Raw genomic sequence first — 18,344 nt, forward strand, 5'->3', positions numbered from 1 at the left:
CCGTGACAACCCCCAGCACCCCGGTTACGAACAGCAGGGCGGCCCAAAAAACCCCTGTTCGGCCCAAAAATAATAGCGATAGCGAAAACGAAAAAAACCAATTCCGCAGGCAGGTTATTAGGACCAACCAGGAATTCCACAAACAGACGTTCCGCGCAATTTAATTTTAAAAGGAATTCCAGGTTTTCCAAACCAATATTAACGTTATTTGAACTTGTTAATAATAATGGTGCTAACAGGGGATATAGGGGTAAACCCTAGGTGCGGCGTGGTAAATAACCAGTGCTAAAAGCGCTAAATTGTCACAGACCTGAAGGACAGCCACTGGGCTGTCGCTTAGTCATAACCCCTGTCACGTGAAGGCGCGAGGGCCGAGCGCCTCGCGCGCGTATATCTACGCGAAATCTCTGCAGTCTCCGATATGTAGCTCCTCGAGCTACGTCTTCGTCAACAACCACCTGCTACCCTGTACCTGGAAGACTAGATAGCCAATATACTCTGTCCTGTTACCTGATCGCCCGCACCTACCTGTCCGCCCTGCCTGCCCGTGACATAAATAATAGGTAGAAATGCACTATAATTTTGGTACTGATAAATAATTGGTTGGGGGAGATTTTGCTTTATTTCCCTTACATACTCTCCGACATCGAAGTGGGGGTCCGCACGCCAGAAAAGGTTCCGGTGCCGCGAATGAATTTCCGAAAAACTAATTTGTATGGGTTTTTGAAAAAACACCCTCATTTGCATACAAACCATCTCTGGGTTTGCATTTAAACGTTGACTTGGTGAAATTTTCAACCCGGTACAGGGTAGCTGACTCGCAGGTGCAGGGTGGGTATTAAACCCGGTACAGGGTAGCTAACCCCACTCGCTGACCTTTAAATTGCATTCCTGCATTAACAAAGTAACGGAATTCCACCATTCCCCACTCCACTTCGGCACTAAATAAAATTGGCTATATACAAATAAAAGTGGGCTTATTACATGCAAAATAATGCATATAATTAACAGAACTTTTTTTAATAGGCGCGAAAAATTTAAATTTAACCCCCCAATTACGTTCGATAATATATTTGGACAATTTAAAAAATATTTTATATAAATACGCATTTACCAAATATTCTATTTGGAAATTTTCCGCAATAAAATAAAAAAGGTAATATACGCGGCCATTTTTTTCCGAGAACGAATTTTATTTTGGTTCGAATTTTTGTTGCAAAAATGGTTTAATATACCCCCCGAAAAACAACGTTAAAAAATCACCGATATTTTTTTAATTTTTGCAAAATATAAACGCACCCTCCGTTTTTTATTTTAGGAATCCGATAAAAAACGATAAACCGAACGAAATTTGGCCAATTTACGATAAACCAAATTAACCTCCGTTTATATAACCGAATTTAAAAAGCTAATAACAAAGCTAAATATAATCGAAAAAACCAAAATCCTCCAATTTTACCAGGGATTAAAATTAAAAATAAAAAACGAAATATCCAAATTCGACCGACCCGAAGATTTTCTCGAATACGTCGAATTTGCTATTAAATTTAACAACCGGATTTACGAACGCCGATAAAAAAAATAAGGCGGACAGCGAATATTTGTTATTTTAATTCGATAAACTAATACGGGACGCAAATACCAATACCCCCAATTTATATATTATAAAAATAATGGTGGATGGTAACAGCCCCATTATATAATACCCCAAATTTATAATATAATTTATAATACCTATAATAAACCTATGGATTTTAATGCCATATAATATAAAAAGCCCCGTAAAAACCCCAAAAGCGGCAAATGTTTTAAATGCGATAAAAAGGGTATATCGCCAAAAATTGTCCGAAAAACCAGGAAGATGTCCCTAATTTTAAAGGCAAAACCGAAAAACCACAAGGATTTAATGCTACCAATTACCAGCAATTACGGCCTAACTAATATAATATAATAAATTGGATTACCTGTTATAATAATGTTAATTATATGCATTATTTTGCATGTAATAAGCCCACTTTTATTTGTATATAGCCAATTTTATTTAGTGCCGAAGTGGAGTGGGGAATGGTGGAATTCCGTTACTTTGTTAATGCAGGAATGCAATTTAAAGGTCAGCGAGTGGGGTTAGCTACCCTGTACCGGGTTTAATACCCACCCTGCACCTGCGAGTCAGCTACCCTGTACCGGGTTGAAAATTTCACCAAGTCAACGTTTAAATGCAAACCCAGAGATGGTTTGTATGCAAATGAGGGTGTTTTTTCAAAAACCCATACAAATTAGTTTTTCGGAAATTCATTCGCGGCACCGGAACCTTTTCTGGCGTGCGGACCCCCACTTCGATGTCGGAGAGTATGTAAGGGAAATAAAGCAAAATCTCCCCCAACCAATTATTTATCAGTACCAAAATTATAGTGCATTTCTACCTATTATTCAGCGCTTTTAGCACTGGTTATTTACCACGCCGCACCTAGGGTTTACCCCTATATCCCCTGTTAGCACCATTGTTATTAACAAATAATAATTGCATGGTATATAATAATTCCAAAAACGACGTAGGATAATATTTATAAAAACCCCGAGGTATTCGAATTTTAATAATAGGAAACCTGTCACAGACCTGAAGGACAGCCACTGGGCTGTCGCTTAGTCATGACCCCTGTCACGTGAAGGCGCGAGGGCCGAGCGCCTCGCGCGCGTATATCTACGCGAAATCTCTGCAGTCTCCGATATGTAGCTCCTCGAGCTACGTCTTCGTCAACAACCACCTGCTACCCTGTGCCTGGAAGACTAGATAGCCAATATACTCTGTCCTGTTACCTGATTGCCCGCACCTACCTGTCCGCCCTGCCTGCCCGTGACATTACGTAGCTCCTTCATTAGGTGCCCGCGATGCCTGCGTCACTGCAACCCCCGATCTTAACCGATTCGACCGAGGAACTGATCGAACACCTACAAGGACACCCTGAACAATGGGTGTCTTACATCTCCGATTCCTACCAAAAGCTGCAACTATTGCACGATAGCAACGTCCGCCTGAACTCCTGCCTAGAAATGCAGGAAGCCGAGACCCAACGCGCCCGCGCCGAAACGGACCGTGTCCGCGACAAGGCGCAGGCCGACATTCTGGCCATGGCCATGGAAAAGGCCTCCGCCATAACCTCCCGGGATGCCGCTTTCGCCGAATTAGAGAAAACACGGTCCGAACTGAAGGAAGTTCGGACCGTAACGCTACCCACGGTACACATAACCACCCCCGCCCCAACTACCAACACGCCTGTTGAACCCCTTATGGTTACTCCTATGGGAACGACTCCGCCGCCTGCTTCCGAACATCCCGCCTCCGCCCGCCTTTCTGAACGACTTCCAGACCCCGATAAATTTACGGGCGCCCGCTCCGACCTCCGCCGCTTCGCCACCCAAATCCGGGGGAAGATGACCTCAAACAAAGACCGCTTCCCCAACCCCGAATCACGCCTGATTTATGTAGCCGGTCGACTGTCCGGTAAAGCGTACAACCTGATCCTGCCCAAAATGGTCGGAGGCACACCCCAATTCGGAGATTATACGGATCTCCTCCAATACCTAGAGGAGGCATTCGGGGACCCCGACCACGTCCAAAACGCACAAAACAAACTATATGCCCTGAAGCAGCGGAACGTAGATTTCGCCGAATATCTGTCGGAGTTCCAACGCCTGTCTTTGGAAGGAGAAATGCCGGAGGATGCCCTCCCCCCTCTTTTATTCCAGGGAATATCGGAAGAGCTCCAGGACATGCTCCTCCACAACCCCGCCCCATCTCGCCAATACCACGAATTCACCCGACACCTGCAAAGCTTGGATAACCGCTACCGCCAGCACCAGCAGTATAAAAATAGACAGACACGTACCCCTCGGGCCGCAGCGCCCCCCGCGCGCGCGGCTCCCCGAACCCAACCCGACATACCGCGGGCCGCCCCCAAGCCAAACGCGGAGCTCCCGCTTAACGACCCTATGGACCTGAGCAGCCAACGCCGCCACAACCGCAAGGAAAACATGCTATGTTACCGTTGTGGATCCCAAGAACATTTCGTTGCCAAATGCCCGGAACCGGATACCCGCCGCACGCGGCTGCACCAGGCCGGAATCGAACGATCCAGGTCCAGGTCCAGATCCCCGCGCCAAATACAAACCAAACTCCCTAAAAACCCCCGCCGCGGCTCGGACGCCAGCCGCTCCAGCAGCCGAAGTTCGAAAAACGGAGCCCGCCTGGGATAAGTCGCCCCCAGGCCGCCAAGGCCGCGCATAGACCGCCGGCGATCCGCATCTCTGCCGCCGCCGTTCACGGGTTCCCCGTTGAAGAGGAATATAACCAACGATCCGACCTGATGATCCTGCCTGCCGAACTGACAGTGGGGGGCCAAAACCTCCCAACCTATGCCCTCACCGATTGCGGTGCGGAAGGAAAATGCTTCCTCGACCAAGGATGGGCCGAAGAACGCCAACTACAAATGTATCCGCTGCGAAACCCATTCGACATCGAAGTATTCGACGGAAGGACCGCCGAAAGTGGGAAGTGCACCCATTATGTCCGAGGACAATTGAGAATCAAGGACCACATCCAGAAAAACGCGCTGTTCTTCGTCACACAGCTAGCCCACTACCCCATTGTGCTAGGAATGCCTTGGCTAAAGCAGCACGATCCAACGATTGGATTCGCGTCACACGTTATTACGTTTGACAGCGACTATTGCCGCCGACACTGCAATATGCCCGACAAACCGGAGAAGGTTAAAGCTTTACACGCCGTACCAAAAAAAAGCCGCCCCCAGTACCAGGCTGACCGACCGCCGTCCCTCCGCGAAATGGATATCGCCCCTATCTCCCTGCAAGCCGCGAGCATGTACGCCCGCCGCCGATCCTGCCGACTGTACGCCGTAACCTTGAAACAGATTGATGAGGTCCTAGCCGCCGACCCCCAAAATAGGAACGGGCCGACCCTGCCCGAAACAATCCGGGAATTCGCGGACGTATTTTCCCCGCAAGAAGCCGAGAAGCTGCCCCCACACCGACCGTCCGACCACCATATCCCGCTTATAGAAGGAAAAACGCCGCCGTTCGGCCCCCTGTACGCCATGTCCCGCGAAGAGCTGATAGCCCTTAAGGAATGGCTGACCGCAGAGTTGAAAAAAGGGTTTATCAGACCCAGTTCGTCATCCGTCGCCTCGCCCGTTTTGTTCGTGAAGAAGCAGGGAGGAGGGTTGAGGTTTTGCGTGGATTACCGCGCGCTGAATAACATTACCGTAAAAGACCGTTACCCGCTGCCGCTAGTCCGAGAGACCCTGAACAACCTGGCCGGCATGAAATTCTTCTCGAAAATCGATATCGTTTCCGCTTTTAACAATATTCGGATTAAAAAGGGGGAAGAATACCTGACGGCATTCCGCACGAGATTCGGCTTATACGAGAGCCTAGTCATGCCTTTCGGGCTAACGGGAGCCCCCGCGACGTTCCAGAGATATATAAACGACTCCCTGCGCGAATACTTAGACGTATTTTGTACAGCCTACCTGGACGACATTTTGATTTATAGCCGCACCCGAACAGAACACGAAGAACATTTGAAACTCGTACTGGAAGCCCTGAGGAAAGCCGGGCTATACGCCAACGCCGCGAAGTGCGAATTCTTCGTGACGGAAACCAAGTTCCTGGGCCTGCTGGTCGGCGTCGAAGGCGTAAAAATGGACCCTGAAAAAATCACCGCTGTCCTGGACTGGCAAACACCCAAAAAGCTTACTGACGTACAAGCATTTTTGGGGTTTGGCAACTTTTACCGGCGCTTTATCCGAGATTTCTCAAAGATCGTAGCCCCTTTGACGAGATTGACCAAGAAAGACGTCGCATTCGAATGGAATAGCGCCTGCGAAACCGCCTTCCGACTGCTGAAGAGAAAGTTTACCGAAGCCCCCGTACTGGCGCACTTCGATTGGGAAAAGGATGTGATCCTGGAGACCGACGCTTCCGATTATGTTTCTGCGGGAATATTGTCACAATACGGCGACGACGGAATACTCCGCCCCGTCGCGTTCTTTTCGAAAAAACACACAGCTACCGAATGCAATTACGAGATTTACGACAAAGAATTGCTAGCCATTATCCGCTGTTTTGAAGAATGGCGCCCGGAACTCGAAGGGACGTCGTCCCCGGTCCAAGTAATTACGGACCACCGCAACCTGGAATATTTCACGACGACGAAAATGCTCAACCGCCGACAAGCCCGATGGGCCGAATTCCTGTCAAGATTTAATTTCCGTATCACCTACCGACCCGGGAAACAAGGAGCGAAACCCGACGCACTAACCAGGAGGTCAGAGGATATGCCTGAGGAGGGGGATGAACGACTTAAGCACCAAACACAAGTCGTACTGAAAGAACACAATTTACCTGCCCGCCCCACCCGGTTACAACCCATAATCCGCCAAAACAAACCCCTATTGCCAAGACACCTGATAGAGCTACTAGACGCCGGATACGAATCCGACCCGATAACGCAATCTGCCCTAGAAGCGTTGAGGACAGGCGCCGACCGCCACCCCAAGCTGCAATTGGCCGAATGCGAAGAACGATCCGGCTATTTGTATTACCGCAATAGACTGTACGTACCCGATTCGAATAATCTGAAAGCCGAGATCCTGCGCCGCTGCCACGACTCCCCCGTCGCCGGTCACCCCGGCAAAGCAAAAACCTACGACCTGCTGTCCCGAGAATATTACTGGCCCGGAATGCTACATTACGTATCATTATGGGTAAAGAAATGCCAGACCTGCCGCCGAATCAACCCGTCCCGCGAAGGCCACCAGGGCCTCCTGCGACCCCTGCCCACTCCTGAACGCTCATGGCAACACCTGTCGATGGATTTTATCACACATTTGCCGCAAAGCAACGGCCACGACGCCATTCTAGTGGTCGTAGACCGCCTGACTAAGATGAGACACTTCGTCCCTTGTAAAGGGACCTGCAATGCCGAGGACACCGCCAACCTGTACCTACACCACGTATGGAAACTACACGGGTTGCCCCTGACGATAGTTTCGGATAGAGGCACCCAATTCGTGTCGAAGTTTTGGAAACACCTGACAACCCGTTTGAAAATCGACAGCCTGCTATCCACTGCTCACCACCCCGAGACTGACGGACAGACCGAGCGTTTTAACGCGTCCCTGGAACAATATTTGAGAGCTTATGTGGCCTACCTGCAAGATGATTGGGAAAGTTGGCTTCCCCTCGCCGAATTCACAGCCAACTCCCACAAGTCCGAGACCACCGGAACCTCCCCGTTTTACGCGACTTACGGATTCCATCCCCGCATGGGATTCGAGCCGGTACCCCTGAACCAGCCTTTGCCCGCCCAGCGGGATGCCGAAAAGCTAGCCGCCCGAATGGAAGCCATTCTGGAACAAGCCCGCGCCGAAATGACCGCCGCCCAAGCCCGTTACGAAGAACAGGCGAACCGACACCGTACCCCGGCCCGCCGGCTTACCGTCGGCCAATATGTATGGTTAGACGCACGGAACATCCAGACCGCCCGCCCGCAGAAGAAACTGGATTGGAAGAACTTGGGACCCTTCCGAATTTCTGAAGTGATTAGCCCGTACGCCTACCGTTTGGACCTGCCGTCGTCTATGAGAGTACACCCTGTTTTCAATATAAACCGACTAAAACCTGCTGACGTTGAGCCCCTGCCGGGCCAACAACCTGCACCGCCACCCCATTTGGAAGTGGAAGGTGAGAGAGAATACGAAGTCGAAGAGATCCTCGACTCCTTTTGGGAAACCCGCGGCCGAGGAGGCCGCCGGCTGAAATATATCGTCCGTTGGGCTGGATATAGCGAACCCACGACTGAACCTGCCGATTACCTGGAAAACGCTGCTCAATTGGTAAAGAATTTCCACCGTCGATACCCCCATAAGCCCGGGCCCCGGCCGTGACGGAGCTCGGCCTGGAAGGGGGGAATACTGTCACAGACCTGAAGGACAGCCACTGGGCTGTCGCTTAGTCATGACCCCTGTCACGTGAAGGCGCGAGGGCCGAGCGCCTCGCGCGCGTATATCTACGCGAAATCTCTGCAGTCTCCGATATGTAGCTCCTCGAGCTACGTCTTCGTCAACAACCACCTGCTACCCTGTGCCTGGAAGACTAGATAGCCAATATACTCTGTCCTGTTACCTGATTGCCCGCACCTACCTGTCCGCCCTGCCTGCCCGTGACAAAACCGAATACCCTTAAAAACAGGATAACCAACGAAATTATATCGATAAAAGACCCAATTACCCGAATTTACGGATTCGGATACCTTCGGAAAATCGGATAAAAATTTTTTGGAACAAACCCACTATATTAAAACAACCAATTAATTTTTAATATAAAAATTAAACGAAAATTTCGAAAAAAAGTCCAGCGAGGAAAAGATTGTCACGGCCAGGCATACATTGGAGAACCTCAGTGTATTAGGCGCTATCGACGAAAATTCTAAACTGAAGAGAAGAGAGAAATTACAATCAACGACGCGCTCAAGAGACGCGCTTAAATCCGGAGTAAGTGGACCCTTGTCCGATCCCTGGCTCAGCGTGGCTGGTAGAGCCGAGTCGTGATTCTGAGGGTAGGTCTGGGGGCCTAATCCTCACATTACCCCCCTTTAAGGCCTGATCGACGTAGGCGGTCAGAGTCTTGAGTCTGTTACGTGTGTCTCCTCGGGGCCTTCCGCCGCTCTCGTGTCTCTTTCGCATCGTGTTCGGCAACATTGTCCTCAGGTCCGTCTTCCGCAAAAATATCCTCTGCTGCGCTCCTGATCCACTGTTGCAAATTTACCGGAGGTCCTGCTGCGTCCGGGTACTCCCTGTGAAAGGTATCCAGCAGTACTGGTGAATTTTTCAAGTCGCGGGCCTCATACCATGTCTCATCAGGGTCGAGTCCGACCCACGATACCTGATATTGCAACGTCTTCTTTCGTCCGAATAGTCGCGAGGCCAACACTTGCTCCACCTCCCACTCCGGTTCTCCGTTAATCTCGACCGGTGGTTCCGGCTTTTGATACTGCTGAGGTAATGGATCCGTTGCTGCTTTGCGCAGTCGGCTGGCGTGGAACAGCTTACTACCTTTATACCAGGCAGGGGTGTCGAGAATGAAGCTGTGACCCTTTTCCCCGAGAATCGTCCATGGTCCTGCATTTTGCGAGTCCAACTTGGTCGTAGGAGCTTCGGTGGAAAAACCCTTTTTGCTAACGTAAACCGCATCTCCCACCGTAAAGTCGACCGGTCGCCGTTTCTTGTTAGCCTGCCTCTGTTGCTCTATCTGCGCTCCGAGTCCATTGTTGCGGGCCAGCTCCTGAGCTTGCCGAGCTTGGCGGACCATTTCCAGCGCCTTTTGTTGCTGACCGGTCTCCAGGTCTTCTTCGGGTAAAGGTAGAGAGAGCGGGTCTCTAGGGCGAGCTCCTGTTTCTGCTTCGATCGGTGCCATGCCGATAGAGGCGTGAACGGACGAATTGTGGCCGAAGTCGAAGGCGGGAATATGCCGTCGCCAATTCGTTTGGTATTTGTCTATATAGAAGCGCATTTTCTGATCCAATTCAGCGTTGGTAATTTCGACGCTGCCCTGACTTTGAGGGTGGCGGGCGCTTCCATGTTTATGCTTTGTTCCTGTCAACTCGTTTAAAGTGTTTAGGAACTCGGATATAAACGGTCCGGCGTTGTCGGAAAGCCATAAATCGGGGACGCCTTTCCAACGGTACACGGTCTGATAATACCGCATGGCCAAGGTTTCCGCGGTGTCCGTCTTTTTTCCCGGTAGGGTGGCCAAAAGTTTGGTCAATCGGCAGATGAAGACCCAGACGTAATTATAGCCTTCTTTATCCTTGGGCATATCTTTGCCGTCTACCATTACGTGCTGCCAACACCGTCTAGGGATCTCCAGTGGGTGCAACAGCCCAGGCGTCTTATCATGTCGTACCTTGTTGCGTTGACATTCGCGACAATTCTTAATGTAGCGTTTAACGTCTCGATTTCTGTCGGGCCACCAGTAATCTCTTTTCAGGCGGCTGAGGGTTTTATTCTGGCCTCCATGGCCGAAGATCTTGGGCTCATGAGCTTCGCGGATGAGAGCCGTTCTTAAGAAGATCTTGCCATCCTGGGTAGTCTCGGGTACCGTTAACAAATTGTCGTGGTAACCTAGGTTCTGTTTTAGGTTCTCTTCCAGGATAAGGGCCACTAGGTCAGCTCCTTGAGGTGCGGAGGGTTCCAAGTTGTTAATTGTTGGAGGGGGCTCGCCGGGTTGGAAGTTAATCTTTTCCGGAGGGATTAATGCCATGGTGCGGTCTAGCACAGCTCGGGCCTTGACCGTAGGGTTGTCGACGTTTTTGCGCGAAAGGGCATCGGCTGCCACATTATCCTTGCCGGGACGGTATTTAAAGGTGATGTCGAAGTTGGCCAGGTAGTCAGCCCATCGTATCTGGCGAGCGGACAAAAGTTTCTTGGTCGACCAATAAATTAGGGCCTGGTGATCGGTGAAAACACAGAACTTGGTACCCAACAGGGCTGGTTCGAAATCCTTTAGCGTATTAATCACAGCTAATAGCTCCTGGTCCTGAATCGGATAGTTTTGTTCAGCAGGGGACATGGTTTTGGACGAATAGCCGATTGGCTTCCAGCTGCCATCGTCCTGTTGCTGCCACACGACACCGGCGGTGGCCCTGCCACTGGCGTCGGTGTCCATCCTGACAGGCATACCGGGTTTGAAGAAACTCATCACGGGGGCGGTGACCACCAGTTGTTTCAGCGCTTCAAAGGCAGATTTCTGCTCGGGGCCTCTTTCGAACGGGACTCCCTTTTTCAATAATCGGGTCAGAGGTTCTGCTTGTTCGCTGGCGTGATGGCAGAACGTCCGAACGAAATTGCATAAGCCTAGGAAGGATCGTACTGCGGAAACGGAGGTGATATCGTCCCATTGCCAGCTGGTGATGGCTTCGACCTTTTTGGGGTCGATGCGGATACCTTTACCGATCTCTAGAAGTAAACCCAGGTACTCGATTTCGAAAACGCCGAAACTTGACTTTTTAATATCGCCTTGGAGTCCGGCTTTGTGCAACCTGTAAATAACCTCCTCGGTTTGCTCAAAGTGGACTTGCTCCGATTTATCCTCGGTATAAATTAACACGTCGTCTGCGTAGGCGCTCGCGAAAGCGTCCAGCAGTTTATTAAGCTGAGCGTTGATAAAAGCTTGGAACCAGGCGGGTCCGACCTTCAGTCCAAAGGGTAGGACCTTCCACTGAAATGTGCCTTGTCGCGTTTTGAACGCCGTTAAATACCGTGACTTCGGATCCATTAGCAATCTGTTAAAAGCTCGAATAATGTCGATCTTGGTCATCCTCCGGGCTTTTCCACATCTGCTCAACGTCCCGGCCACGTCGGGGGCAAGTACTTGTCGTCCTTTGATAAATTTGTTTACCCATCGGTAATCCACACAAAAACGCTGCTCCTTCGATTGCGGTTTAGGAACGAACAGAGTCGAAGCTGCGGTCTCCTCCATTGTCCGTTCAATGAAATCGATCCTCAGAAGTTCGTCGATGGTTTCCTTTTCCAACTCCATTATCGCGAAAGGGGTCGAATAGCGGGCTGGCCTCCCCTCCAAAGGTTTCTCGAGTTCCAAAACCACGTCGAAGCCGGGTCGGCTAGGCGGGAGAATCGTCGACGCCTTTTTGGAAAAGAAACCCTCAAGGTGGGCAAGTGCTTTGGGTAACTTGGCTCGTACTTGCGCGATGTGCTCCGGGTCTTCGCCTGCAGGAAATGGAATGGGATGTCCATCGTGAGTCTTGTTCCATTGCAGGGCTGATACCGCATTTAGGCTGGTCGTAGACGTATCGTTTACTGGTACCAACGGTATAGGCTCCGTGGGTAACGGGGATCGTTTCCATCGATCTTGACGAGGGTCGTTAAGGAGGGCACAAATACTAGCTGGCAGGCCTTTGTTGGAAACGGTCTTTGGGATAGTCGGGAAGGCGTTAATTTCTGTGATCTGAGCCTGGTTTTCGTGTTGGCGTTTAGGGCTTCGAAGTATTTTGCGGACCTGGATGCGACGGTCTTCTTGTTCCATTTTGCGGTCCCGGCGGACTGCGTCAGCTTGGGCCTTAAGGTCCAGAGGCGGATTCGAACGTTGTACAACGATTGCGGGTGAGTATTGGGCCATGGCGGGCAGGTCGTTGGGCCAAACGAAGCTGCGGGTAGCTGGGAATAAGCCTACTCGATGTTTCGTCCACCATTCTTGTCCGATGAACACATCGTGGGCCGTTTCAAGGAGGATGAATTTCTGCCGTGGGAATTGTCGTCCGTCGATTTGCAAAGTGAGCCGAAGGTATTCGGTGGCTCTTGCGGTGACCTTCCTGTTAAAATCTCCAAAGTCCAAAGGCTTGGGGAGCTTTTTAATAGGTAGTTCTAAACGTTGGGCGACCTTTTTCGCGAGGCTCGGTCGGATGGACAAGTACACATCTGCTCCGGTGTTACAGAGAGCTTGGGCGTTGAGACCACGACCTTTGTCTTGCAATTGAATGGGAGCAAGAAAGGTGTTTAATTTAGGTGATCGATCGATTTTAGCTATCTGAGGCATGCAGACTGCCGAGGAGACTTCCGGCAGCCTTAGCAGTTTTCCGAATCAGACGAAGAAGTCGACGACGAGTTGCGAGTCGAATTGTCAGGCTGCGAATACGAATCCCCATGGTCCAGAGCCTGTAACATATTGGCGATAATTTTGCGATCGGGGCAGTGACGGGATTGGTGGCCGGCCTTCTTACATAGAAAACAAAGACCTGCGTCCAAAAGAGCGCTCCTTTCCTTGTCGGAAAGAGTGACTACTTCCTTAACGGGTGTGGGAGTCGCTGTTTTAACCTCTCTCCTGTGTTCGTAATCGCGGGAACGGCGACGACGAGGCTCGGGCGATTGGCGCCCTTTTTTAGCCTGTTTCCGTTTAAGGTTTTCCTCGTAGGCGCGCTGATTAGCCAGTGCAGCGTTGGCGACTTTGTTCACGAAAGACTCGTACGATATATCCGGATTTTTAGCGTCGTCGAAAAGCTGGGTGTTCAATTTTGCCGGAATATGTTCGTATAGTAGGGTTTTACGCTCTGATTTGAGAATGTTGGCGCGGTCCGCCAAAGTGTTAACTTTGCCAACAAAAACATGGATGTCCATAGTTTTGTCTGCTGGGTCAAACATCATTTCAGCCAGTTCTCGGCGTGCTTTAGTGCCTTGGTTATCGTCGTGGTACACCGCAGCTAAAGTTGCGACCATCTCGGCAACACCGCTAAAAGGGTTTTCTTTCGAGGCGTAACGGCTACGCAATAGGTCGTTAGGCGGTCCTTTTGTTAACGAAAAAAGGGCTGCCATACGGCTACGTTCGGTCTTGTAAGTGCTTTCATCTTCTTCCATCATATCGGCGACTTGGATGATCCACGTGTCGAAGGTGTCGTCCTTACCCTCGAAAGATCCGGGGTCAACGCCGGTCTTGCGGGCTTTTCTATTATACCCGGGGTTAACGCTAATTTGGCCATTTCCGTAGGGCCTAAAGGCATCATGGGCGGCAAATCCAACAGGTTTAAAATCGGTCCCACCGAAGGCGCTGTTAAAGGGTGTAACCCCACGGGCTCCATTACTGGTGGAGTTGTTTTGGGTGGCCAACTGGTCCTTCAGTTGGGCAATAGTAGCCAAGAGGTCTTGCAAATGCGATTGAGTGATGGTGGCCTGGCCGGTTGTGTTTTCGCTTTCGTTTGCCATTTCGCTTCTCATTTGGGCGGCAGGCGAGGGCGCTCTGCTTGGAAATTTCGGAATTTCGTTCCTGCCGTCTGGCGTCTTGGCAGAAGGTTGGTGGGGAGGGCTTCGCGCCTCTCCTGAGTGTTCGGAAACTGACTCGTACTCGTACGATCCGTCAACTTCGATGCTGTTGACTGGCTGATCTTGCTCTGTGTCGTATTGGGGCTCAACGGGCTCTTCAGGCTCTGTGTTGGCGCTGGTAGGAGCGGGCTCTACTGGCTCTGGGCTCACTGGGGCAACTGTAATCTCTCCGTTTTGATCCGAACCTTCGGTGTTGGGAGTAGCAGTGCCTGAAGCCAAATTATCTGGCTTTGCTGAGTTTGCGTTTGTCACGCGTTGGGATTGGCGAATCGGTGGGCCGTAATTCTTACGCGGCGACATTGATTTCGCGAATGGTGTCTTCTGTGGCCTAGTTTACCGTCGTGCACAGCCGACGTAGTGAATAATTGAATGAAGGGATTGAACGATATATTTTAATTGCTTCACCAGCAAATCATAGTGAGTTTAGAATTATGTCACGGCCAGGCATACATTGGAGAACCTCAGTGTATTAGGCGCTATCGACGAAAATTCTAAACTGAAGAGAAGAGAGAAATTACAATCGTCGACGCGCTCAAGAGACGCGCTTAAATCCGGAGGTAGTGGATCCTTGTCCGATCCCTGGCTCGGTGTGGAGCCGAGTCGTGATTCTGAGGGTAGGTCTAGGGGCCTGATCCTCACGTGATTCTGAGGGTAGGTCTAGGGGCCTGATCCTCACGTGATTCTGAGGGTAGGTCTAGGGGCCTGATCCTCACATATTCGACCATAAACAAAATTACGGCAAAATAAAATATTTTGTTAAATAGGAAAATTATGGGTATAAAAAAAATATTTGGGAATTTTTTAACCATTTCCAGGATTACCAGGAACCGCTCCGCCAATATTATTAAAAATTGGATTTGCGAACAAATTAACCAAAAAAAAGACGATTTAAAAAAATATTACCTACCATTTTCAAAAATTAAAGACCGACCAGGATTCGAAATTATACCACCAAACGAATTTACCAAAAAACGATTAATATGCAATATAAAATAAAAACACCAAAAAAACAATATACCAACGGAATATTGCGCAAAAACATTTATTTTATCCAATAACGAAAAATTTAAAGGACCCATTGGGAAAATCGAATCCCAAACAAAATTGGAATCCGGAAAAAACAATTCCAAAAATATTTTAGGCAAAATTTCGGCTAATTGTCGACGTTTCTTTTATTCCGCCTTTTTACGTTCCACCCAATCCAATTCCTCCAAATTATTAATTCCGCGAAATATAATTCGCATTATTTTTTTAAACCACAGTTTTTTTTATTTTCGCAAACGAAATAATTTCGTTTATTATATATAAATTTGCTTTTTAAACGCCTCGATTTCCGCATCCAATTTCAAATATTAACAATTAATATAACGGATTTAAACAGCGGACAAACCCAATATATTATACCCAAAACGATTGGAACAAATATATTCCATATAACGAACAAAATCCTGAAAAAATATTTAATGTCACGGCCAGGCATACATTGGAGAACCTCAGTGTATTAGGCGCTATCGACGAAAATTCTAAACTGAAGAGAAGAGAGAAATTACAATCGACGACGCGCTCAAGAGACGCGCTTAAATCCGGAGGTAGTGGATCCTTGTCCGATCCCTGGCTCGGTGTGGAGCCGAGTCGTGATTCTGAGGGTAGGTCTAGGGGCCTGATCCTCACATTTAATAAAACGTTGCGCCTTTGGCACGGTAGGGATTATAGGAAGCTATTTTAACGGTATCCGTCGATAATAGGGGAAAAAAAAGGCGTAATAACGTTTTATCGACGAACGACCAGATTTTGGTTTGGTTATACAATTAAATATGGCGTAAAAAAATTAACCAGGAAAAAAAAAAACCAAAACAGGGATTAAAAAAATACGGATTATTTAAAGGCCAAAGGGATTTGGCCAAAAAAAAGGAAACCTAATATTACGACCAAATAATTGGGCCGGTACCAGGGAGGCCAGGTGGGGTTACACCCCTTTTAACGACACCCGCCCAAAAAAATCACCGACCGGCAAAAAAAGGATTATATAAAAAAAAATTACGTAATTTTACGTAATTGCCAAAAAAATAATTTCAATAGTTATTAAAAAATATAACAAATTAAGGGAAATAATTTCTGCGATTTGTAACAAATTAGGAAAAATTATATTCGGAATATAATTTATATAAAGTACGTTTATTACCATATAAATAAATTCGATTTTAGGATTATTTAGCAGCAATTAAATTCTAGTTAACCTCAAAATTTATTTGAGAACGATTATAATTTCACCCCCAGTTATTAAGAACCCCAGTTACCCAGTTAGACGTTCAATTGCTTCAACCCACTGTACTTTACCCTAAAAACAGGCTACCCCGATACCTTGATCGTAACACCCTGGACCCTTTTTCAAAATTACCACTCCACCCCATTTATCATTAGGGAATAGTGTACCTGGGCGACGACCAATTGTAATTAGCCCCATGATAGTACCTAGGTACGCAACTTGGTATCGAATTTCGAAGACTGTTCGCATCCCCACCTGGTAGTTAAATGTGAAAGTGGGAGCCTATTCGTCTGGCATGGTCGAGGGACAGCCTTCATTTTCGGTGAGTCGTCCGGTCAGCGTTATTGAGATCCTTGACCACAATCTGCGGCTTTGTTTGCTTTTTTTTTTCCCATTCCCTCTTCACTTTTGCCTATATTCGGCCCTACCCCTTCAAATCCAAAATTCTGGGTGTTGCACATTGAGGCTGGGATTCGAGAATGCGTTCAACTTGTAAAGGAATACACTATGAATGAATTTCTTGGCGCGATTACTGAAGGGTATCCCTCCCTTCGGACCTTCCGTGCAAGTATCTCGTGCCTATAATATCAACAAGATTATTTGATGAGCTTGCAGAGCAACATACTATCAACTGTGGTCTTAGTTTCAGCTCACCTTTGCACATAGAGTTGCATTGTGCTATTTTCAAGGCGCAGTCTGCCAGGAACGTGCCAGGAGAGGCGGCGACGGAATTAACCTAAGGGTGGCGAACAACACCATTTAGAGCTTCATTTTGGTGATATGGGTCGAAAACCTTGAAGGTGTTTGTTGGTGTGTCTACAATTGAAAAGGTTGAAAGGGTAACCCGGAGATGGTTACACGGACCGAAATGGCTTCATTCGTCTTTGGAAGAGGAATTACTTGCAGGTACTTGAACTATTTAGTGGGTGATGTCCAAAACTACCTCGGTATGCGAACGCAATCCCACAAACGCGACCACATGTTTTCATACTTTTGATGGCACCTTTGGAAACCAAGCCTGTTCCGGGCGCGACGATGCATACCAATTAAGAATGCTACAAAGTACTTCTGCTACCAGCTGGAAAGACCTTTCTTGAATATTGCTCCATAATAATTGATTCTTATCCCTTGTGCCCTCCTCACCAGTAGCCATAACTCCAGTCCTATTCGAAATCCGGTGTCTCTCGTTTCGTTTCTTTTCGGAGTTCTTATGGCCGTTTCTCAGAGAGACGCTATTTCAGTGATTTATGTATATTACTGGGACTTCTAGCTTTCTAAAATGATTTCTTTTTGTCCTCCCTGTTATAATAATGGTGTCCTGTATCGCCTATCTGCGAAATTCCTAGCTAGCCCTGCTACGCTTCCTAGATACCCACCTACCTACCTAGGTAGCTGTTTGAGTCATTGATACTTTTCAACATCTTATCGGACTCCCCGTTGCATGATATTTGCGGCTATTATGGGGAGTGAAGACCTTTTTAAAGCCACTATTTGTTAGTCATTACTCCAATTACTTCCACGCCGCCTTACTCGTCCGGTAACTCTATTAAAGCACTATCTTGTGTATACAATACAAACACGCTAAAGACCTTGGTGGATTGCTAATTACCCCCAGAATTACTACCACAAGTTGTAGTTTATCTTAATCCTTTTACCTTGACGTCTTTCCAGTTCTTCTTTCAACTAGTATCGTACGAAGTTTCAATCGTCCCGCACAAAAACACCATGAAACTGACTACCATTTTAACTCTGGCTGTCTCTCTAGCCCTGACCACAGCCACAGAGGGTGAGTAGCGACCGTTAACACTTTGATAATAGGATCATTGCACTAAGACGTAATTGTCACTCACAGCTGCATCATTAAAAGAGAGTGGCATCAAGCCCGCCACTTCCAAAGATCAGGCTCTCAACGTCGTGGACCACTCTGGTAACGAAGCCTCCTTCCATCACTAACGTTGGGCTCCACATCTCCGACCCCCCTAAAGTCCGGCCCCTAAAAATATCTACTCAGCCACGTCAACCCTTTGTTTTATTTTATAAATATCTAGACGAATTTTTCACTTTAGAACTTGATTTTTGAAGATTCTTGCTCCAAACCTTCCAATGAAACAGTAGTAGTAGTAGTAGTAGTAGTATTAGTTAACGCCGGGCTCGGCCCGGCTTGTTAGCCG

The 18,344-nt window shown here is 48.3% G+C and overlaps 3 protein-coding genes across 3 annotated transcripts; 2 read left to right on the top strand and 1 right to left on the bottom strand.

The window, feature by feature from the left end:
• Positions 1–2,008: 2,008 nt before the first annotated feature.
• Positions 2,009–2,471, top strand: MGG_18069 (uncharacterized protein; the record flags this gene model as incomplete). The annotated part of the gene is made up of 3 exons (XM_003721369.1): positions 2,009–2,123; positions 2,281–2,349; positions 2,413–2,471. Coding segments are annotated over 3 exons (243 nt in total), but the record flags the coding sequence as incomplete, so codon positions are not given.
• Positions 2,472–16,932: 14,461 nt separating this feature from the next.
• MGG_18070 (uncharacterized protein) lies at positions 16,933–17,594 on the bottom strand (the record flags this gene model as incomplete). The annotated part of the gene is made up of 3 exons (XM_003721370.1): positions 16,933–16,966; positions 17,217–17,405; positions 17,554–17,594. The coding sequence occupies 3 exons, from the start codon at positions 17,592–17,594 to the stop codon at positions 16,933–16,935; spliced, it is 264 nt and encodes an 87-aa protein (XP_003721418.1).
• Positions 17,595–17,898: 304 nt separating this feature from the next.
• MGG_18071 (uncharacterized protein) lies at positions 17,899–18,126 on the top strand (the record flags this gene model as incomplete). The annotated part of the gene is made up of 2 exons (XM_003721371.1): positions 17,899–17,959; positions 18,026–18,126. 2 exons carry the CDS (start codon positions 17,899–17,901, stop codon positions 18,124–18,126), a joined length of 162 nt encoding a protein of 53 aa, XP_003721419.1.
• Positions 18,127–18,344: the final 218 nt, after the last annotated feature.

Source organism: Pyricularia oryzae, chromosome 7 (genome assembly GCF_000002495.2).
Source record: "Pyricularia oryzae 70-15 chromosome 7, whole genome shotgun sequence".
Taxonomy (NCBI): domain Eukaryota; kingdom Fungi; phylum Ascomycota; class Sordariomycetes; order Magnaporthales; family Pyriculariaceae; genus Pyricularia; species Pyricularia oryzae.